The sequence below is a fragment of the Lutjanus erythropterus genome, chromosome 7 (assembly GCF_056507025.1).
Source record: "Lutjanus erythropterus isolate fLutEry1 chromosome 7, fLutEry1.hap2, whole genome shotgun sequence".
Lineage (NCBI taxonomy): Eukaryota > Metazoa > Chordata > Actinopteri > Lutjaniformes > Lutjanidae > Lutjanus > Lutjanus erythropterus.
In genome coordinates, this window is record NC_139323.1 from 38,831,890 (window position 1) to 38,855,937 (window position 24,048).

At 40.8% G+C, this 24,048-nt stretch overlaps 1 protein-coding gene across 1 annotated transcript in view; it reads right to left on the reverse strand.

Annotated features, from left to right (window-relative positions):
- The window catches only part of col24a1 (collagen type XXIV alpha 1), a 117,679-nt gene that overhangs the window by 28,181 nt on the left and 65,450 nt on the right, over positions 1-24,048 (reverse strand). The window contains exons 20-31 of the mRNA XM_084723723.1: positions 19,557-19,610; positions 19,419-19,472; positions 17,872-17,916; positions 17,622-17,675; positions 15,916-15,960; positions 11,305-11,358; positions 10,017-10,070; positions 7,589-7,642; positions 6,857-6,910; positions 3,895-3,948; positions 3,709-3,753; positions 1,675-1,719 (exon numbers count right to left, since the gene is read on the reverse strand). Coding sequence (XP_084579849.1) covers positions 1,675-1,719; positions 3,709-3,753; positions 3,895-3,948; positions 6,857-6,910; positions 7,589-7,642; positions 10,017-10,070; positions 11,305-11,358; positions 15,916-15,960; positions 17,622-17,675; positions 17,872-17,916; positions 19,419-19,472; positions 19,557-19,610 — 612 coding nt within the window. The remainder of the gene's footprint in view (positions 1-1,674; positions 1,720-3,708; positions 3,754-3,894; positions 3,949-6,856; positions 6,911-7,588; positions 7,643-10,016; positions 10,071-11,304; positions 11,359-15,915; positions 15,961-17,621; positions 17,676-17,871; positions 17,917-19,418; positions 19,473-19,556; positions 19,611-24,048) is intronic.

The following is a 24,048-nucleotide window of genomic DNA, read 5'->3' on the forward strand; positions in this document are numbered from 1 at the left end:
TTACAGCCAACACAATAGGTTTGCCAAAGCACAGAGAAGTTCTGATTTCGTTCACTCTGCTCCTCATGTAACATCAAGCAGAGAAAAAATTAATAACTGTATATTTCATCAATAATGTTTATACCAGAGACAGAAAGTCAAACCTGCAGTTACAGTAACTTTTTAAAGTGGAGGTCAAAGCACACATTGACGTGTGTTTGAAAGTTTTTGCAACCTCAGCTAATGCAACAGAATTCAGTTTGTGCTCAGGAGGACAGGTTGCAACTCGTCCAAAGTATGTGTATTGTTATGTCAATAGGTGTGCATGAATGTGTGTGTGTGTGTGTGTGTGTGTGTGTGGGCAGATGGCTATATCTGAGAGTGTGAGAATGGGCCTGCATGTGTGTGTATCAATGTGTGTATTTGTGTGTCTGTTAAGAATAATTGCAAACAACCTTTGAATGTTAACTGTCAAGCCAATACGTGATTAGAGAAAGAAGAAAGCATCTCATTTGTCACTGGAAAGAAAACAAAGCAAACAACTGAGTCCAACACCGCTTAAGCATGCAGGTGATGGAGCTTTTCTCTGACTGGCAATCATCCTTTTTAAGTACGGATAAAACAAGCTGCTGTATAAGAAACATACCAAGGATATAATAATCACCACTTGAATATTAGACAGCTCACATGGATCTGCTTTTGAATCTGTTTTTGTTTCCATGTTTCTACCATCTGTAGAGCATCAGTCATTTTACCCTTTCACAGTTCAAAACCATATCAAAACTACCATGCATCATTTTCTTGATGGTAAAAACAGGAAAATGTGTGGCACTAAAAGAATACACTGTAGTCAGTGTTATGTTGTTTTCTTTGCATGTGTGTCCTGCACTCGCTCCTAAAAAAAACACAGTCTCTCCTAAGGGAGTGCTAAAAGTGGAGCCTGACTAATAAACCAGCTGGCTGATATTATTGACCATTATTCACTAGATACATTGGTACTGGCACAAAATTTTTTGGATAAATAACAAGAAACAGCAGTGCAGAAATGTCAAAGATATGTCATTTAGAAACAGTTTTGCTATTACATCATCTGTCCACCAGAGAGCACTAACAAGTTTATTTTTTAACTCTACAATGTCCTGTGCCATACATACATTGGTCAAAATTATTTAACAGCAAAGTCTAAAGGATGACTGTAGCCTTTGTTGATTCATATATTTTTAACTCTCAAATATCAAGTGGTAACAGTAAAAAATCCAGTACAATGAAAATTTAATTTAAATGTGTTTAAAAAAGCTCAGCATCATAGCACATATTCTTGACTGGGCTGGACATAAGATGCAAAACAATTGCTCCAAATTAATTAGTCATTACAAATTGATGTTCACTGTATGCTGAACGAAAACCTTGCACCAACATACACCAGAGGGGTAAGGGGAATAACAGGCACATATGTTTTGATTATGAGCCTGGAAACACTGTGCAGTGTCTTCTTTTAACTATGATAACTTCCTCCTGGGTGACTTTACTGGTGCACACTCATGATAATTATATATATTACAGGTGAAAGGAGGATGTGAAGATGTTTTACAAGTCTGCGTTGTCTGCTGTAGCCACAGTGATGCTTCTTGCTAAAGCGATAATTAAAGCTTTGAAATTCAGTAGAAAAATAACCACAAGATACACATTACTCACTTGCTTCCCAGGAGGGCCTCTCTCTCCTGGACTGCCAGCTTTGCCCTTCAAAACAGAATCAGTATTTGAATGATTAATGTGCAGTTTCAATCAACCCAAATGATAACAATACGTTAATCTTCCATGTCTGTCTTCTAATGATTAATGTGCTGATTAGTGTGATGATCTGCATTTCATCAAAAGGGAGCAGTAACATCAGTATCCTTGTGAATTTATTGATTTTACTTTAAATGGTAAGTTTCTGAGAATCTGCATGCAACTGGAGAAACTGGAGGCATAAATGAGTCTGGCCAGAGGAATGTGACTGATTCTGCAGAACAAAAACACTTTACATGTTTACAAATGTTATAACTCCAACATTAACTCGACAGCAGATTCATTACAGCTGTAAACAGATTTTAATGTCACTTGAACCTATGGTTGTCAGCTCATAAATTTGGCCCAAAAATAAATGTGTAAAACCTTGATAAAAACCTTATTTTATCAAATAAAATCAATACACATTAGAGGTCCCATGATGCTCAAATAAGTTACTTATTAGATTATTGACTTAATTAACTTGGTGCATGCACTGACAGATAAATTAGATATTTTACTGCATTTACAGCTGTGACTGTATTTTAGTTGGAAATACTTTGGTAACATTTGAAAGAGTTTATACAACATCAAACCCAGCTGGAATCTCTTCTATCATGCAATCACTGAAATGTTGGAATGATTCATGTACATTCATAAACATAAACCATAAACATAAACTGCTCCTACCAGGGACAGAATTAATAGCATGTTTAAGCTCTTTGAATATGGAATACACATTTATGGAATCAAAAGTATCCTCATGTCAGTGCAACTTTTGCCCCTCTTCAGCCAATAGTTTTCCTGCATAGCTCACCATCTGATCCGAGTGCACTTGGCAGAAAGATCAGCCTTCTCACAAAGATCAGCCTTCTCACTAACAGCCTATTTTAAACCATATGGATATCTGTCAATCCAAAGTGTAAATCAATTTATTTTCACTGTGAATTAGAAAATGATTGGAGGGCCACCAGGCACCCTGTAGGGTCAGATTTGCTGAATATCAGTGGGTTAAAGAAATGATATTAACGTTATGATGCCCTTTTAGGGTTAGTTTTCTGATTGTTTTATTGTCATAATTGAGCTACTTCATGACTCACAAAAAAATCTGGACAAACCTTTCATAATGCACTGTGAAATATAAAAATGAATGTGGCAATTATTTTGATACATAGCAGCCCCTATGAAATGGTAATAGTATCACTTTTACATCAGTGATGATGGATGTTAATTACAAATACCCTTTTCGATCAACTACACTCAGCCTAAAGGAGCAGCATCTAAGGAGGCATCATATATGAACACACAAGTATACATCTGTATGCACAAGGCTAGCCCTTACTTAGAATGGCTAGGCTGGTATACTTGCACACTTTTAGAAATTTGAAGATTGCACTTAAAATCTCTTTCTCAAAACAAGGCTTCAAAGGTAAATCTGAAGCTGGACCGTGTTTAAGTCAGCTGCATCAGTGAAATACAAAGTTTAAGCTCAGTTTGCTACTCCTCAGCTGATTCAGGTTTCCTCACTACAAGCCAGCAGCGGCACACAGGAACTGCATTTCGGTATAACCTGACACTGAAGTGAAGGGACAATGGCCTAATCTGCAAATAAACACTAATTAAAACGTTGCTGAGGCCCCAGGGTTTTACTGGATGAGGTAAATGTGCATCTTCAAAAGGGATGTGCGTGTTAACCTAAATTCTTCAGGATGATGCCAATTATTATTCTTGGCTTCAGATGAATGAGGGTTGATTTAGATTGGCCTTCTCACTTCTTGAGCCGAAGGCCTTCATCCAGAAATGTGTGAGACATTTTAAGCAGCATAACCATTCAGCAGGTGCCTTACAAAAACTTTTAGCCTGTTGAGTATAAACTATGTAACGTTATCCAGTGACATTTGCTCTTTGCCAAATAAGCTGAAAGACAACTGTAAAGACATATTCTTTCAGACTTCTTACTATGAATCCAGGCTCTCCTTTTTGTCCAATGTCACCCCTTTCACCCTGCAAAGAAAAATTATGAAACATTTTGAAAATGCATTAGAAAATTATACAAGTAGACATACTTCATGCCCAAGCACTATACTGATCCAATCCACACATGCATTGTGGTGATGTTTTCATCTGGTTGGTGTGCATGTTTACCTTGGGGCCTTCAGGGCCTGGTTCTCCCAGTGGGCCATCTGGACCCCGGGGCCCCTATGCGACAGCAACATGAAACACACCTTTGAGCATCACTCAACAAATACTGTGCAGTACAGCTATACATGAAGCATCAAAGCATCATACACAAGTTGACTGTATGTACTGTTAACTCTGAAATAACACCAACATCAAAGCCATTAGTCTGTATTCTTGGTCTACTTGGGGGGTTTTCACTGATGTTGCAGCTTGCCGCTCCCATAAACATTCCAGGGGTTTCTGAGCATTGTTATACCACCACACAGGTAGGGTGGCAGATAAAGATCTGTAAATACAACCCAAGACCCTTTTCTCTCCTGTCCACTCTTCCAGGACTTTTCCATTTTCAGCCAATCAGTCATTCCCATCTAGTCTCCCTTTCTTTATATCTCTGCTTTTTATGGCTCTCTGTCTGCTCCAATTTGGCCTCTAGTCAGGCTCCAATCCCTCTCAGGTCACTCTGCTCTCTTTAAGCTTCCACAAAAGCAAACTCAGCGTTATCTTTATTTTTCTTTGTTCCTTCCTGTAGTTAATATCTCTTGCTGATTCTCTTGGTTTTCATTGAGGAGAAGAATTCTGCTTAATTGTCTAGATGACCAATGCAACTATAACCTGTGGTCCATCCTTGCCAGTGGTAAAGTGATTTCTTTAAATAAGTCAATTCAAAGTAATTTAGGAAATTAATTAAAATGGCTTATCTACAAGTAATTACACACAAAAGTGAAAGGAATCAGAGGTAGATAGACTAGACATGAGGAAAGCAACGCATAATTCAGAGGATGCACTACCTTTTTTCCCACCATGACAACTCACATTAGAACTAGTGCAGTTGTGTGCCAAGTAGGGCAGGTGCACACCAGATAACTCTGCTCCAGGATATGACTTGATTTTTTCATATCACAGAGGGGACACTTATAAGAATGAGTGATAAGCAGTGTGGCAGCTTAATTTTGCTTCCTCTTTTTTGCATTCTGAGGTTAATCTCTGCAATGTTCTGACAGAATGCCACTTTTTTTTTTTTATTTCTGTACTGGCAGCAAAAACAGAACAAACATAATAAAAGAAGCAAATTTTGCAGGTGAGATAATAAAAGGATAATAAAAGGAATCTCTCCTCAATAAGCATTATAAGCAAATACAAAAATCATGTAAGCCACAAAAGTTAGCAAACAAGCAACCATGCGATCAAGAAGCAAATATGACATAAACAAGATTAATCAAGCAAAAGCATAAATTAACAATATAATGTTGTGAAGTTATGTGTGTGTTTGCCTAGGTGAGTGTAATGAATGTACACACATACAGGGGAATGTGTCCATGCAGACAAAAGCACAGTTGTGTTCAGTCACCTACTTATGAAAGAGACAGGTCATTTATAGTAATAGATATTGTGAGTCTGGAGAGTTTGCTTCATCAAACTGATCCTAAGTCTGTATCTGAAACTGATCTGAAACAGACTGAAATGCAGTTTGAATATAACCACTCCAGAGCTGGGCCACCTTCATATTTAATACATGTCTGACATCTCCTCCAAAAGCATAAACTAGCAGGGGAATATGAGACTTTGGTTCAAATGATTAGGTTTTGCAATTTTCATTGGTTCTGGTACCTCAGCATGACAGGAAATGCAACCACAAAGTGACACATGTATGGATTACGGTAAACAACGCAGGCCGTGGCATGTTAAGTGCTGCCATATGTTAAGCTTGGCAGAATATTCAACTGGAGGGAAGTAAGAGAACAAAGGATAAAAAGAAGTGAAATATGGATGAGTGATGAAGTGTGAGATGTAGTGTGGTAGTAGGGGGTACTGAACTGGCTTGTTAGCATTTCTCAAACATTTTCTTGCATCAACTGAAATGGATGCACATTAAACAAGCCATAGTGCTAATAGGCAGGATGCCAGTGAAGTGAAGCACATGCAAACCCTTAATTTAGGAAAGATATAAAGTAAATTAAAGGCAAAACCAAGTGCTAAAAAAGTCTAACAAAGAGGACCTTCCAGGCTGTGCAGCTGCTTGCAAGGAATTAGACCAAAGAAGTGAGTAAAAGAAAAACTGGCAGACAATCTTATCCTTAGAGCTTTATACTATCACGACTACTAAACATTGGTTAAGGTTGTTAATTATTATCAACACTTCAACACTTCTTCAGTACCACGTGTTTACAATCATATAATATCCGTTAGTTATAGTATCAAAAGTACCAATGCTGTAAGTGCTTTTTAATGACGTCAGTGCAGTTTAGTTGTCCTGACTCAAATTTGGTTTGCTGCAAAAACAGTCAGTGTTCAGTGACTTTTTCTGTACCAGCACTGTGTGCATGTTGTCAGTTAAAAAAATCTTATTTTGTGTCACTTTTTTTTTCTTTTCTGTCATGGTATCAAAAGAGGTATTAATTATCAAATATCACAACAACTATTACACTGATGAGAAAAAACTGACGCCTTCCAAAACAGTCCAAAACATTTGACTGTCAAGGACAACACCTGACTAACATGTAGTCAACATAATCCTCACTAGGAAAAGTTGGTAACAAGGAAAATTTACATTAACAGTCATGTTTAAAGTCAGTGCAAAATATCATTTAAGAAAATAACAGCTCAGGTGAATATTAATGCACAGAAAACAAATATTCATAGCTGCAGACACGTTGGTTCTTGATCACATCTTACAGATTTTAACATTGTATTGTACTATTCAATGATTGTCAATGGTGAATACAAATTTTGACTGACTGACCAAATCAAAATGATAAGTGTATCTTTGCCTCCTCACCCGAAGGTGTCATTCTCCTCTAAGCCACACGGTGTCTCACCAGCATTACCACACCACATCCATGGTCCTTAGTGAGTTAAAGTAGACTCACATACATGACATACAAGGGACTAGTACAACTAATGCCCCAGAGGTAAAGACAGCGCTTACCCTCCTGCCCTTTGGCCCAGCAATGCCTGGACTACCCCTCTGTCCCTGTGGACCCTGTGAGGGAAAAACAGTCATAAGATGGAAAGCAGAGACAGAGTTAAGATTGTAAAATGAAAGTTTTAAAAAACGTGTAATTTAAGAAGGTTTTCATAGTGTTTCTTTGGCATGATGCAGTTAGACAAACCATGAAATAGAGTGACAGTGTTTACATAAACTAGGCAGGACAAACCTCTCTATGCATCTTTTAACCCTCATCAACGCTATGTGCGGGTCATGTGAAACTAATGGATGTACTACAAAGGCATCAGCAGAACTACTGAAGAGTCATACTTTTTACACAGGTCAAGCCTAAACTGTGGGAAACAGGGAAACTGATATATCAAATCACTCCTTGTATGTGTTTACAAAAGCCAAGAGTATGTTCTCTCAACTCAGTTTAAAAGTCCAAGATAATCTTGCCAATTAGGCATTTGTAATAACCAGCCAAGACACTGGCGAGAGAAGATAAGCCAATGCATCCAAGCTTCTCAGTCCATTAAGTACTATGTTGAGTTTATAACTCAATCCAAAATGCAAAAGGAGCAAAAGAAATGAAAACAAAAATCTCAATATACATGTATTGTAACAACTCCTGCACACTTTGTTGTTAAATATAGATTTTAGATGCAGAAATTCTGATGCAAACAATAACTACTGGCTATTACATAGGGGTGATGAAGGTGTGACACTTACAGGTGCGCCTTGCATGCCAATGTCCCCTGGACTTCCTGGCAACCCTGGATAGCCCTTACACCAAAACAGAAATATCAAATATTATAGAAAGATAGACAATAAACATGTCAATATTTAATGGAGATGGATATGTATGTGACTGGAAAGGATTAGGATTGCTCTGTAAAATTATGTTTTATATTATGTTGTCTAAAAATGTTTTCAGAACAAAAAAGATACAGCTGGGTGCTGTGGCTCTCATCACAGCTCTTTCTGTAATAATCTATTAAGGAATAATCACCACAATAACAAAGAAAGTCTGTATGGACAAAACTGACTGGAATTTGCCAGGAAACTCTAATCCCTGCAAATCATTTCTGAACAGAAACAGAACCCATGAGATGATCATTTTAATCTGTGGTGAAACAGCCCAAAGTCTTCACACTGAACTGCCACTCCTCACTAATGTGGCTACATTATAGTGCAAACTGGTTCACACAAATCACCATAACTCCTTACATAAGTCACAAAGCTCTCTCTCTCTCAGTCAAACATGCACACACACTAGCAGTGATTCAATCATCTAACTATTCAGCTGGCCAGCCACGAAATTAGTCATCCTCTCTTCTAGCCAGCCAATCAGTCAGCCTGCTAGCCGGTCTGCCAGCCAGCTAGGTCAGGACTGGGGCCCAAAGCCACAGACATGGAGTTAATCCAAGGCCCCAGGACAGGGAGTGATGTGGGCCAGCCCTCTCTCTGTGGACTCATGCAGCTATACAGAAGACAGTGGAAACACTGCTGCATTGGACAACAGTTTGTTTTTTTGCTCTGGGGAATCAACAATGCCATAATAATTTTCATGCAAATTTTCTACAGTAGTGAGCTGCCTAATGTTTTAGAATTAACTTGCTATTAACCTGCAAATATGCAAACATTTATCAAACCCCACTTCAACATACTGCATGGATTTAGGAAAGATAAAACACTGCCTCAGAGCACTTCTATGGAAATTTATTCACAGCAATGTCAATAAATATTCTTCCAGCAAGATAACGGGTCATTTTTTAGTAATGAAGGCTGGGAAAGGTCCTTAAATGTTTTTTTTTTTTTTACCTTCAACGAGGCTGTATTCAGACAGAATCAGGCATTGCGGTGATTAGCCTACGGTTGTCCGGTGGGGGGGGGTGCTTGGGTTTTTATTCGTGCATGACTGCTGTGAAACAATTGGGAAATATTTTATTTTTCTGATTTACTGGCTTTCTCACTACAAGTGCTCCCTCACCTCATTCAGTCTATACCTCTCATGACCACAGCTGGACTCCTCCTCAAAGAAATGAACAGTGAAAGCCAAAGGAAGCTTCTTGGTATCAGTCTTTTGAAGCATAAACTGCAAGCCAGACATCAAAGCTGGATTAACAAAATAAACCCAACAAAGACATAGCTGGAAGAGTATCATCATTTGGTCTGTAAACTCCACTTGGCTAGCACCCAGTTTCAAAGATACTTCAGGCTCGCTGTGGAGCAGTCACCACACCGTGACATCAGGTTGTGTTTCTCAAAAAGTTGACTCTGTTTTAATTTTCTGCTGCAGATTGTTGTTTCTGTCTCTTTCGGCATCCCCTGCAGCCTCCACTGCTGCAGCCTAGATGCACTACCCCCATTCAAAATGAATAAGATGACTGACATTTTCACCACAACACCTGATAATGTCTGAAAGTGTCCTGAGACAGAATCTTACTCACACCCTGGAATTTCATTTTCTTGTTCCAGTTGCCATTAAAATGTCTATATCCAAATGACAACTGTAGTCCACTAGGGGTCTTTACTGTCACAATGACATAGAATGTGGGAGTGACTGACACTGGCTTGCCTCTTATTCAGACTGATAAAGGAGCAGAATGCCAAATACCTTCAGTTAGTTTACTACAAATTTTAGGACTACAAAGAGACACACCCAGACAGGGTAAACCAAAATGTCTTTTAACAGACCAAAATCCAGTGTCCATAAAGTCTAGTCACTGGATTTGGTCAACCAGACTGAACTGAATGATTCAAAGGCGTTAGCAAAAAAAAGTTAAATTTTTCATCCCTATCCACAGCTTTACTGTGGGAAAACTAATTTGACATGGCTGAATTGTGCAAAGAACTACAAGCTACAACACAGAGGAGTCTGGAAGCTTTTAAGTCTAGTGAGTTCATTTCCACGAACTAAACCTTGTAGCTAAGTAATGTCTGCCAAAACTTACAGCCAAAACTGTTAGTAGCCCAGTTTAATATTCATCATCCTTAGACATTAGTTTACTGAACAAAGTATCTGAGCTCTGGTAGGCTGTTGTAGCTTTGCTGATTTCTTGGAAAACCTCTGAATATATACACTATGGGTCTGGGGTTTACCAACTCTCAGACAAAGAGCAGATCTCTGCAGCATATCCTGAGTGGCTGTTCTTACCCTTGGCCCCTTCTCTCCAACTGGACCTGTTGGACCGGCTGGCCCCCGGTCGCCCTGGGGAAAAAAACAGAGAGGCAGAAGGAGAGGGATCATTAAACTATGACCTGAAACCTCAACACTGAAAACCCAAACACAGCTTCACGTTCACGTTTCCTAATAAAGAGCCCTGAAACTGGAGAGCAGCTTCTTAAATGCGGGAGGTTAGAGTGACAGCTGGTTGAGTGAAGTTTAAAGCCAGCAGGTACTTTGAAACCCAGTTGGTGGCACTCTGCTCAGCATGTTAAAAGGAAAGGTATCTGTGGGTGAGTCGTAAAGCTGTAGGTCTCTGCTCTAACCCTTCTAAGACTTGTGCCATTGATGGTTTAATCCTTGAACTGTGTAACACTGTACCCTTCAAGTTCTTGTTGCACTTCAGGTGAGCAGAAAAGTTTTAGGGCTCTGTAATGAAAACAAAACTAAAGCAGAAGGTGGCATTGAATTAAATATATATTCAAATCTAACATGAAAGGAATTTCTGGGCTATTAGGGTATGCATGGTGCTGACAGACTGATCCATGAGGAGGACTTTGCGTAAGAAGAGGACGAGGAGCAGGAGGAGGAAGACTCTGACAACCAGACTGCTTCCCATCACATGAACATGTTCTGACACACCGGGGGCTTCTGGATAGGAAGGAAAGGGGGACGGGGTGAAATAGAGGGAGCGAACAGTACAGATAGAAAAACCGAGGTGTTTTTGGAGAACTGCAGCTAAAATCAATTCACTTGAGCAAGAAAACTATAGAGCATGGACAACATGGAGAAGGCCTATGGGCCTCTTTAGATTGCATCATGAGTATTTTTAAATGACTAACACCTGTGTGGTGCCATCTCCTTTCATGTTTTATCTGTGCATATTTGAATAAGCACCATTAGTATAATATATATGCCAGCATGGCTCATGTCTAACGACTCCAACCAGGAACTAACATACTGCGAGGTTTCTGACATTCAGTGATACGCCAATTTGTTTTAAGAGGTTTATCACCTACTAAATTCAAAATTTCTTACCTTGCAATTGCCTACTACAGCAGAAGGGCGGAGGGTGGGAGTCAATGGTGACATGGCTTTGACAATATTGTGATTGATGTGGATGTGAGAGTGTTGAATGTTTATCTGAGCATGTGTTCTGGGCCCTCTGGGGCCTCAAGCCATGGCTGCTTAACATAGCCCTAATTACAGGGGTCTGCCACTGACAAGCAGCCAGCTGATGCTGACTGACAGCCTAATGATAGAGAAACACACTGCTTACCTTTTCACCGGGAACTCCGATCACCCCAGCTATCCCAATCAGGCCTAGTGGACCCTGGAGAGGAGAGGAAAGAGGAGAGGAGAGGAGAGGAGAGGAGAGGAGAGGAGAGGAGAGGAGAGGAGAGGAGAGGAGAGGAGAGGAGAGAAATAGTGTTCAACAGAAACACATCAGGAGAAAGTATGTCAGTGGACCTGATCTTCATTCATCTAAGGGTTATTTTCTAACCTGTTATGACACCCGGAATGTGAGAGTTCATAGATTATAATGAAATGCTTACAAGAGCAAAAAAGGAGCAACTGCTGATTTGAGAAGAGACCTATAGACCTGTGCTAGATCTATTCACACAATCATATACCAAGTGCTACTTGTAAAAGAAAAACTTGTCAAATCTAGAGGCTGACTGATATATTGATTGGCCGATATTGGCCTATCGTGGCTGTATAGGTCCATATTGGTATCGGCAGATATGTTGTCCGATATGCCCAAATTTGAAAACATAACATGTATATAAAAAAGTATCAGTGGATATATCGATATCGGAACATATTTTACTCCCTATGAGGGCTGAGGCATATATCGATATTACAACCAGATATCATAGATTTCGGATATCCTTATATTCTGTCATGATATGGCATAAGTCTTTTCTGGTTTTAGAGGCTGCATAACAGTAAAGTGATGTCATTTTCTGAACTTACCACATTGCTCTACCTGTTCAGTTATGTGTCTTTACTCACTTAAAGGGACAGTTCACCCAAAAGTGAACATTCAGTGATAGATAGTCACCATCCTGCTGACTGAATGTCAGGTTTAGAAACCTAACCTTCAATCAGCATGAGGATGAGTAGATAATAATTGAATTTTCATTTTTGTTTGAACTATCCATTTAAGTCATTATATCCACATTACTGGTGTTAATTTATCAAAAAATCATTGGGTTAATATTTTGTGAAAGCACCAATAGTCATACCTTGTGGAAAAATCAAGGTTTGACTTTGTCAATGTCACCCAGCCCTATATGTTTGTGCTATTTGAAAATTTGCGTTTTTATGTTATTTGAGAGAAAAAATTGTATATAAAGATGCATTAAAAATATTGAGACTTCATTTAAAACCCATATTGCTAAGCCCTACTGCCTATTTTTGGTATGAACACCCAGGTTCTGTCAGGCGCTGGTAAAAATAATTTTATGCTTAAATAAAGAATAGGGCTGGTACCACACTACAGGTTTTTAAAAGTTTTAAAATACAGTTTTAAAATCTGGTTGCACCACACACATCAAGAGAAACTCTCTTCTCTGTAATCTCACAAACAAAGACACAACAAGATTTAAAACTAATGGCACACTGTGGCATTAGCTTGCATACTACTGCTGACAATGGCTAAAATGCTTACCACTGCTTAGCAACACCTCTGTTTCACTTTCATACACAATCACACAGATTTTTAACATGGATGTTAACAAAAACATGTTTGATATTTACAATTCAAAGTCAGAGAGAATCCTGTCTAGGCAGTAACATTAGGGTCTGTCAACGCCTCACACTACAGGCTCATTTGGATAGACAATGTGATCAGACCAGCCTTGAATCTAGAAAGCCCCCATGATTCCCAGGAGAGGTTATTCATTCCCAAAATCTGCCCATTTGTCTTATAGTGTGGGGCAAGCCTAAGATGGATAAAATAAAAAGCAAATGACTCAGATGCCAGTAATTACGGCACCTCTTAATGACTTATCTGTTTTTACAATCTTATATGGAATTAATACCAAAGCATTATCCAACCAAGAATCACCTAAGATAGGGAAATTAAACTTTTTTTGAGTTGTGAAACTAAACTATGTTATCTGGGAAGAAGTAAGAGTAACATATTTCTTGGGTACAATAGCAATGATTGGGGAAATATCATGGGCATAGTCATTTCACAGGGGTAACTCAATACAGGAGGCCTCAAAAAGATACACACTACTTAGTAAAAGAGTCTTCATGGGCAAAACACTAGCTAATGTAAATATAAGAGTTATCAGAGGAGCTTAACTGCTTCCACTTCAGTCGTCTGGGACAGGGGCTGTGGTTTGGAAAAGTGCCAGCCTCGCTGCTAGACAATCTGGAGCTCGAGACCAACAGTAAGACTTATGGGTGGCTGGGTAGACGGGACAACTGCACTTTTTGAAACCGTGTCATTGTGTTAATTTTTGTTAAAGCAGTAAAACAACGCTAAGTGAGAAATAAAAATAAGAAAAGTATAAAGAGTGAAGTGACAGAGGCGATATGTAATATGCATTTATCACATGTCAGATTGAAATATGCAGCACCACAGCATGTGCATTAAGCCACTGGGACACTCTAAGCTACCAGAACATCTTACCCTAACTAAATTATAATGTTATTGTAAAAATTCATATGAATGTCCAATTACAGACCATAGTCTTACTTCTGCCCAACCACAAAAGCCTACGCGGTCGGACTGTGGCTGTCTCTGGTTGTGAGGGCCAATTTTAAACTTCTTGCAGAATGATATATATACACAGTTAACATTTTATGAAATAGTATATGACTGCTATTCTAAGTCTGTTGCATAATCATATAGTTTCTACTCTTTTACTTTAATTCTTTTCTTTTTCGTATCCCTCTATGTGTCTAGAAAATGAGAAAGACAACAAAGTCAGACAGAGAGATATGGAAAAAAAGAAGCTGAAAGAGTAAAATAACAGATTGACAAAGTGAGAGTGACAAAGTAAAGGAACAGAACTGGACCACTAAGATAAACATGATGACATTTTGTTCCATTTGCTTTTTCCTAACTCAGCTAAAAAAAAGACTTACAGTCTCAAAGTGTTCCTCATGTATCATCACCTAAAGCAGTTGAGAAACGGATTAGTAGCAGAGTGTCTGTGAGGGGATGCAGCCTGCAGACATGGGAACGGGAGCTCTAAATTGACCTCAAATCCCTTAATTGGGACATGAAGTGGGACAATGTGGTACCCTGTATCATTTAACAGAAGGAAATGGTTTTAAATGGGTTTCCATGTGACAGGGTCTTGACATGGGAGCTTTTACACCACTGTTTTAAAGGTGATCTGGTTTCTCTGACACAGTCTGGGTTACAAATGTACTGCTATAACCATTAACCTTAAGTTAAGAAAGATATACAGCCCAAGTCACATATTGTTAAGAGCATTACGGTTCTCCCTCACACGTTCCCCTTTCCCATGCACACATAAATACACACTGAGTCACTGACATGAAAATCAAAGCATGGAGGTTGACATGTGAATTACATTTCAAAGCACATCTGTGGTTGCCTTTGGTAAATGAGGACTGATACATGTTTTATTAGTTGTAGACTGAAAGGTGACTTAAAAATGGAACAGTAAGCAGCCAATCTAAATGGGCTAAAATACACTACACTGTAAAAACCTCCAGTAAAATTTAACTTGAAACAGTTTATGGGAGGCCACATGGTGATAGAGGGGCTCTCAGTGAGGACAGGTGACCTAGGGCCTCCTTGAATCAACTCTGGGTTACCCTGCACTATAGTCAACAGCATTTCTCAGTTTCTTGCACATCTAATTTATTTGGAAAGTGATGTAATGGCATTCATTAGAACCACCATATGTTTCAGAGTTTTATTTTTTCTCATGGCTCCTCCTTGGCTTCAAAGGCCCCTCTACTCAGTAAGTGCTTAATCCCTCTCATATGTGCACTGCTGTAACACAGTCCAACATGGCCCGCTTGGTTGCCTCCACTATGCACAGAATGCAAATATTAACATTAAGGGGCCTCCGGGAAAGACGGACATACTTTGGATGATCACAGTAGTTGTGTGAATATGAGGGTTTTACAAACGGGAAACATGTCCCAACATTTCTCTAGAGTACTAATGTTGGGTATAAAGCATGAACTGATGCATGAAAGAAAAAGACAGACATGTGAAACTGTGATTTAGCACTTAATTGGTTCATTTACAAACAATCCTAACACAGATGTTTTGGGACACTTGCAAAGCCACTTGATGGAAAAGGACCAACATTCTTTGGATCACAATTTTCTACGTAAGTTATTATAGTTTGACAATATGCACCATGAGTATGATTCTTGGGCAACAACAGATGTCAAATACACTTTGTCAGGCTTGGAGCCATTAACAATTGTGCAACCCAAATGAGGAGACTTCCACAGAATATCTCTGATTGGTGTTCCTCCTGTTTTACTGTGGTGTTCTGCCAGTTTCATGATGAAAACACTGTCTGGATGTGGGAGGCAATCCAGATTTTGCGTAACATTAAAAGTGGGTCAAAAAGCAAGATGCCAGAAAATGCTCCTGAACTTCCTTCACAGTTACCATACTGGATGATTTAATTCCCTTAAGTGTGGAAGCCTTCTGTCATTATCTTAATGTAATGGCTGTATTAATCTTTAGGACATGTTTGCTTAGAGTACACCTTACAATTTAACATTTTAAGGGCAGGAACTTGAGCTAATAAAAGCTACATCACAGGCTCCATATTGCCCCTGTTAAAGAGGGATTTAATGAAAAGCCACTAATCCACAGCAGGACAGCTGTTAATTAATGTCAGTCCTGTACATTGCAAGTGTGAAAGCAACTTACTTGTGGTCCAATTTTTCCAACATTTCCCATGTCCCCCTTCTCTCCCTGCAAGCAGAAAACATCAAACAGTGTGCTGGTTAGCTTCCTGTAATTAAAGAGATGTCTGTCACCATTGTGCCCTGTTACTGGCAAAGACTCACAGGATATTACAAGTGTAAAAAGAAACACACACACACACACACACACACACACACACACACACATACACACATACACACACACACACACACACACAGACTGTGTGGGACTATGAATAATTTTGTGTTGCTACTTATTGTGGTTAGCTGACATGTATGATGATAGCCCTTGACAAGATCATTTTCTCTCCTAATTAAGAGCATGTTTACAACACAGTATGTCTAGGTTTACAGTAAGTGGGTCACAAAAATGGAGACAGAGGTAACCACTGCACCATAATTTGGAATAATAAAATCTTGAAACACATCATAGCACGATCATGGCACTGCATTTGTGGTGACTAAAAAAGCCAATTACAGCCAATAAAATAGGGCGAGGAACAGGTCTAGAATGCTGTGCTGTGAAGCAAAACACTGAGAATAAACTGACAGTTAAACTCTTGGGTGAATTCACAAAAGGACTGTGCAGCTTTTACAGCCACTAAACCTGTACAAATAATAAATGTATTCTCAAAGCATCCGCAAAAGATGAAATGCACCTGTAACAAACAGCATCTTGGAGCTCTGGTGCAATTTGCACCTATGAAGAGTGGAAACTATTGTGTCCTTAAAGAGTTAGTCATAACTGAAGAGCACCAATATCACAAGGTTTTCCAGTGATTGCGCAGTAATATCATGAGCGCAACATCTTTTGTGAATCAGACTTTGAGATTTGGCAGACAGTGGTTGCAAGTGATGTGCAGTTCATGGTACTATCAACCATTGCAATCCATTCTTTGTGTGTTCACCCCTGAGAGTACAAGTCATAAGTCCTTAAGATGGAGGCATCCTGTCCCAGTATAGTAGATATAGCAGATAATTCTCATTTGCTTGAAATCATAGTTTCAATATGAAAGGAAGTAAGCTGACAAGAATAAAATGTAGGCTCAGCACAGTGTATTAATACATATAGTCATTTCATTCTTCAACTTAAAACAATTTGTCATGGCAATTGATACATACTATTGGCATACACAGTATTTAACAAAAAAGAGTGTGCACTCTTTCAGAGATACACTATTTAACATGATATATTGATACAGAATTACTTGTGAGGCATTACAATTATAAAATCAAAATTGCCACAAAGGTTAAAATATGACAGTCACAGTAGTGAGGGTTTGCAGTTTCACAGATAGTGTCGACTGCTTGATTTGATAATTGACTTGTGTGTCAGTGTAGACTGTTTCATCTGTGGTTTTACCACTGGGCAGTAATAAAGCCGTGGCAATCCATCTACAGCAGACATGCAGCCAAACATGGTGGAATAATGTTTACCACCATGCACTTTTGTTAGGGTGTTTCATTATGGTTAGTAAGTTTTGCAAAATATGTTAATATTCTGAATAGTATTGTTATGAAAGTTCTTTCTGCAATGTATCAGCCACAATTAATAATAAATAATAATAAATTTCAATAAACCAGTATTTACATTTGTAAACTTTATACAACCTCTGGACATTTCTGTTTCCTGCCAAGATTGCTACAGTAGTTTCGCAAGTTAGATCGAAAGCTGATCTCATAACTCACCTCTAAACCCTCAGGACCAGGTTCGCCTATGTAGCCTTTCCTTCCAGGTCTCCCCTACAAAGGCAGGTAGAAAGACACACAAGTAATGATCAAAAGATACCAATACTCATAATTTATTCATCCCAACTGCTAGATCATCTAGGCAAATTAATTAATTCAAAGCAGCTGAAAAAGGCTCAGTTTGCGTGCATGCATGCGTGAGTGTGTGTTGTGTGTATTTATACAGTATGTGAATCTTGGGAGTTCTTACAGTGGGGCCAGCGCTGCCTGGTGGGCCAAGTGGTCCTTCATCACCCTGCAGAAACACAGTGCAGCTCATCATACACAAATATTCACAACCATACACAGACACACACAAACACACTTACACAAATAGACTGCAGAGTCCAACAAATACAGCTGAAAACAACAGGGACAAATGCACACGCAGTACCATTCCATTTGCATGACATACAACTTCAGTATTAAAGGTCTCCACTGCTCACCTGCTTGCTCATTTATTATTGCCTGAGAGAAATTCCATTTTGCTGATGACAACTCATCTTGGAGAGCCATACAATGACAATGTTTTATCAGGGCTGAAAAGTATACTGCTTGAAAAACTTGCATGGTACTGCACTGATGTAAAAGTACTGAGGCAGATGTTTTACATACTACTGTTAATAATGATAATACATACTACTGCTCTTTTAAATGTTTCTGCTCCTGATTTTTGCGTAACTTTAAAAGTGAGTCAAAAAGCAAGACGTCAGAAAATGCTCCTGAACTTTCTTCACAGTTGCCATACTGGATGATTTAATTAGTGTGGATGATTAACCAGCTCTGACTGGGGGATCCTGAAGCCCTCCCACAGCAGAGAGACAGATCCCTCCACCAAGTCCTCAGTCTGCCCCATGGCCTCCTAAACATGCCTGGAACAACTCCCTAGGGAAACAACTAGGTGGCATCCTTACAAGATGCCCAAACCACTCAAGTGGCTCCTGTCTACACAAAGGAACAACAGTTTTACTACATGTCCCTCACGGATGATTGGATGTAGTTAGATTATATGGGAAAGAATCTTGATTTTAATCAAGACAACTTAAACATGCACAGCCAGCCAAATCTGATTCAGTTCAGTGATGATCTCCAAAGTGGCAACTATATATTCTTTATAAGAAAACTATTTGACCTTACTGCAGGCAGGAATACAGGCTGAAATGGAATAGTAATTCATTACACCATGACTATGGGCAAGTTTGTAATTCTTACAAATTACAAAACAAAAAATTTATTCACAAACACATGGTTTTTGAATGTATTTGATGTTGATGTATGATAAACTACTTCTTTAGAGTAACCATGTATAAACATACATGTAGGTGGGGGTACATGTGGCATATTTGCCAACTGCACCTCTGTGAACAGTTGCCAGGTCTATACTGTAACATTCAACACAGAAGAAATGTGTGTGTGTGTTGTACACCTTCCAAGGGCTTCTGTTCCTTTTTTCCAGTACTGGAAAACTTTCAGTCTTGTTTTTATAAGCACCCAATGGTGAATCATGACTTCACCCAGTGGAACATGCCCGGAGAGATATCGCTGAGAAAAAAAAAAAAAAACTCCCACTAAGGCCTAAGCTGCAACTGTTTGAGATATGACAAGATGCTAAATGAGAAGTACTGTGTTACTTAATCTCATCTCAGACTAATGATCCTATGGAAATCCCTTGATGAACAATATTTTCCACTTTTCTGTATCAGCGAGTCAAGAACTGAGCTAACAGGTAGAACATAGTTGCTTGTTAAATCGTCTCACCTGTGTTCCTTGTGGCCCCTGTGGTCCTTGAGGCCCCCTGGCACCCTGCAAACCCTGAAACAGAACCAAATGCATGAATTCAACTGGATGAATTTAATGTATAGATGGATGAAGAAAGAGAGATAGATGATGTTTTACCTTTGGTCCAGGTGGACCGTTAGGCCCTGGTACTCCAATGTCGCCAGGAAACCCCTTGCAAAATCAGGAAGACAGAGACATTACTATTACATGTTATTATTTCACCTGTCATGAGTCATAAGACTGATTGGTTGAGTTTCATCCCACACATTAAAACAACTGATTGCATTTCTGCACACATTGGAGCAGGGGTAGGATTGTAGTGTATCTAAAATGGCAGGTATAAAGTAGGCCTACTTTCTTTCTTTCTTTCTTCCCTTTTTGTAAATGTAACCTTTATTTAACCAGGTGAGTCCCAATGAGATTAGGAATGTCCTTTTCAAATGAGGCCTGGCCAAGACAGTAGGTAGCATAAATAAAAACACATACAGACAGAAAATGCACTAAACAAGCACAGGGAGCCCACATTTAAAAATGTTGATGCACTACAGCAGGTCTTCATTGCAAATCACTGAAGGCATCGTATATAAATCTGTATCAGACAGACAAAGGGGTGGGGCCTTTCTTGACCATATAAGTGGGCTTATGGAAAACTGATGTAAAGATAGTGATTGATTGCAACTGAGCTGATAGAAGCTGAATGCCTTCAGGCACACCTGCCATGACACAATCACTCATTTCAGAAAAAAGCTGCTTCTAGCTGTGGCCTATGTGACCTGTGGTCATGCTGCACTCCTGAGAGCAGCATGTCTTTGACATTTTCCATGCTCTTCACATACTTTGCAGCATCAACAATGACCTCTTTGACAAATGGTAAGGTATTCTACATGCAAAGCACAGACATGCTGGAGGGAGACACCAGAACAGGAAAAGCAAGTGACAAAAGATTAATGTTGGTTTGATGCAATACAAAGATGTTATGAAGTTTTTTAGCCACTGTGTTGAGCTGAATAGTGTCTCCATTGTTCTTAGTATGACTAATGCAAGTGTATGCCAGTGTGTCCAAGTAAATTTTCAAAGTTTTCAAGCTTTCCTTCTTTAATTTCTATTATTATTTTTGCATTGCACTGTAGAATGCTGTCAAATTTAGCCATCAATTTTTCAATAGGACTTAAAGTTCAAACAGCAGCCTCCACGGGTCTCACCATTACACCACACAACACCATAGTATTGAGCACTGATTGATGTACTGCACATAAATACTAACTGATTTCACTTTTCTTCAGGATCAGGATCACACAGGTCATGTATAATAGAGGCTTATGTTCATCAAATGTCATGGCAGTTGCTCGGTATTGCAACTGGTGTGTTATATTATCACAGAATTTTGATGTAAGGTTGGCAAGTGAAGGTCATAACAAAGGACATAAGGTCAAAATGTCACTGTTTGGTAAATGTCTTTTTATACCTAGAGCTGGCAAAGAAGGACAGGTATGGAGAGACAGAGTAAAGACTTTTTTTTTTATTTTAATTCTGTCTAAATTAGGGCTGCAGCTAACAATTTGTCATGGTTGTTGAGTTTTTTGGATTTGTTTTGGTGTTTTTGGTGTTTCGGGTTTCCTTGTTTCCCTTTTTCCCCCCTCCCCTTTTCCTTCCAGGGCAGTGTGTGTGGCAGCGGCGGCGGTCATTGGCTGGCTCAGCATAATGAGACGCACCTGGCTCTCATCAGTGCACTTCCCCGGGTATATGAGCTTGGCCTAGTCTCCACTCCTGTGCCGGACTATTCAGTCGTTGTCGGTAATGTAGCGCAGCAAGCTTTCTAGTGGATCTTTGGTGTTTTTTCCTTCGTGATTCTAATCAACAGTGTTTTTGTGCAGCCTTCAGTTCCTCTTCCGACCGTGGGTGCAGCACTCGTGCTCCTGAACCTACGCCAGCACGGTTCCCCTCCTGTCGACCCCGCTGCGCCAGCCAGCCGACCGCGTCCAGCACCTGCCCTCGCCTTCCGTTGTTTTTTGCTCTTTTGTGAAACAATAAACTCTTTGAAAACTGCTTTTATCTCGCTCTCTGCGTCTGGGGTCCTGGCCAAACTCTGAACCTAACAGAATAGTCCGGCCAAATCATGGACCCCGCGGAGACAGATAAATTACGGCAGGCGCTATCCTCTCAAGGAGCACGTGTTGGCCAGATGGGGGAAGCCATCCACGAGATCCAAGGCGTTCTCCAGACCCTGGTGACCAGCGTATCCCAGCTCGGCAGCCGCATGGATCAGGCCGTCAGTCAGATCCCCAGTTTGGCTCCTCCTGGGAATCTTCCTCCTTCCTCGGCTCCCTCCTTGGCGACTCCGGCTCCTCCACCCGTCCTCTCCCGGGAACCATACATCCCCACCCCGGTCAGGTATTCGGGAGATTTAGGGGCATGTAGTCAGTTCTTGCTTCAGTGTACTTTAGTGTTTGAACAGCAATCCCAGACTTACGCCACAGATAGATCGAAAATTGCCTTCATTATGAGTTTGTTAACAGATCGGGCTGCCTCCTGGGCTTTGGCTATCTCCACTAATTCGGCGGTAACTCAGTCTTATTCCTCTTTTGTAAATGAGATGCGCAAGGTTTTTGATCACCCGGTCCAAGGGAAAGAAGCCAGCAGCCGGCTCCTTTCCCTCCGCCAGGGTTCAGCGCCAGTCTCCCAGTACGCTATCGACTTCCGCATTTTGGCAGCCGAAAGCGGCTGGGATGAGCGCGCATTACAAAGTGTTTTTCTCTTGGGATTAGCTGATAATATTAAGGACGAATTGGCAGCACGAGACGAGACCCAGTCTCTTGACGAATTAATCTCATTAGCCATTAGACTCGATAACCGGCTACGTGAGAGATGCAGGGAGAGAATAGGGAGACAGGGCGCCCCTCCTCCTGTGGTTTCCAACTACCCTCCGGTGTCCACTCCGCAACGCGGGATTCCCCGGGACCTCACCCCCGTGCCTGCCCCCGCTCCTCGTGCGGGTTTTTCCTCCGTCCCTAACGAAGAGGAGTCCATGCAGTTGGGTCGAGCCAGACTGTCTCCCGCAGAACGGGAGCGCCGATTACTGCACCGGCTATGCATCTACTGTGGTCAGCCTGGCCACTTCCTCGCCACCTGTCCTCAACTGCCAAAAGGGGAGGCTCATCAGCCACGGAGGGGGCGCTGGTGAGCCGTACTATCTCTTCCTCCTCTCCCTCCACCCGAGTTCAACTACAAGGTATGCTCAGACTCCCACATAACACGATACCACTGCAGGCACTGGTCGATAGTGGAGCTGATGACAATTTTATTGACTCTGAACTGTGTAGTCAAGCGAACCTTCCTATTGAGCCTCTCCCTGAGCCTAGGAACGTTCTCACCCTGAGTGGACAATTACTGGCTAGTGTCACCCACCGTACTGCCCCTGTGACCCTGCTGCTCTCTGGTAATCATCAGGAAGTAATTTCGCTGTTAGTCATTCCCTCTCCCACTTCACCTCTGGTTCTGGGGCTCCCCTGGTTAAAGTTGCACAACCCCCATATTGACTGGTCCGCCTCGGCCATTACCAATTGGAGTACGTTCTGTCATTCCCATTGTCTTCACTCTGCCATTCCCTCCAGTGCCTCCTCGCCACCTGTGCCTACCGAACCTATTGACTTGTCCTCCATTCCCCCCATGTACCATGATCTTCAGGAGGTTTTTAGCAAGGACAAAGCGCTTTCTCTTCCCCCACACCGTCCCTATGACTGTGCCATTGAACTGCTCCCTGGAGCCCCATTTCCATCTCAAAAACTGTACAATTTGTCCAAGCCTGAAAGAGAGTCCATGGAGCAGTACATCACAGACTCGTTAGCTGCGGGGTTAATCCGCCCTTCCTCTTCCCCAGTGGGAGCGGGTTTTTTCTTTGTTGAAAAGAAAGACAAAACCCTGCGCCCTTGTATAGACTTCAGGGGGATAAATGACATTACAGTGAAAAATAAGTACCCACTCCCTCTGATTGATTCCGCTTTTGGCCCCTTGCACCAAGCAACCATTTTCTCCAAGCTAGATCTCCGTAACGCCTACCACCTCATCAGGATTAAGGAAGGAGATGAGTGGAAAACGGCGTTCAACACCCCCCTGGGACATTTCGAGTACCTGGTTATGCCCTTTGGTCTGACCAATGCACCAGCTGTTTTCCAGGCTTTGATCAATGACGTTTTAAGGGACATGCTTAATAGGTTCGTGTTTGTTTATTTAGACGACATCTTGATTTTTTCCAGAGACCTTGATGAACATGTCCAGCATGTAAAGCTGGTTTTAAGAAGACTATTAGAGAATAGACTCTTTGTGAAAGCAGAGAAATGCGAATTCCATGTCACATCTGTCAGTTTTTTGGGGTTCGTGGTGGAAAGGGGACAGCTGAAGGCGGATCCGGCCAAAGTTCAAGCGGTGGCCGAGTGGCCTGTCCCCGCCACCAGAAAACACCTCCAGAGGTTTTTGGGGTTTGCAAATTTTTACAGGAGGTTCATTCGCAATTACAGCCAAGTAGCGGCCCCACTCACTCAATTGACCTCCTCCAAGCTCCCCTTTGTGTGGTCGCAGGCAGCCGATGCTGCCTTCGACCGATTAAAGTGCC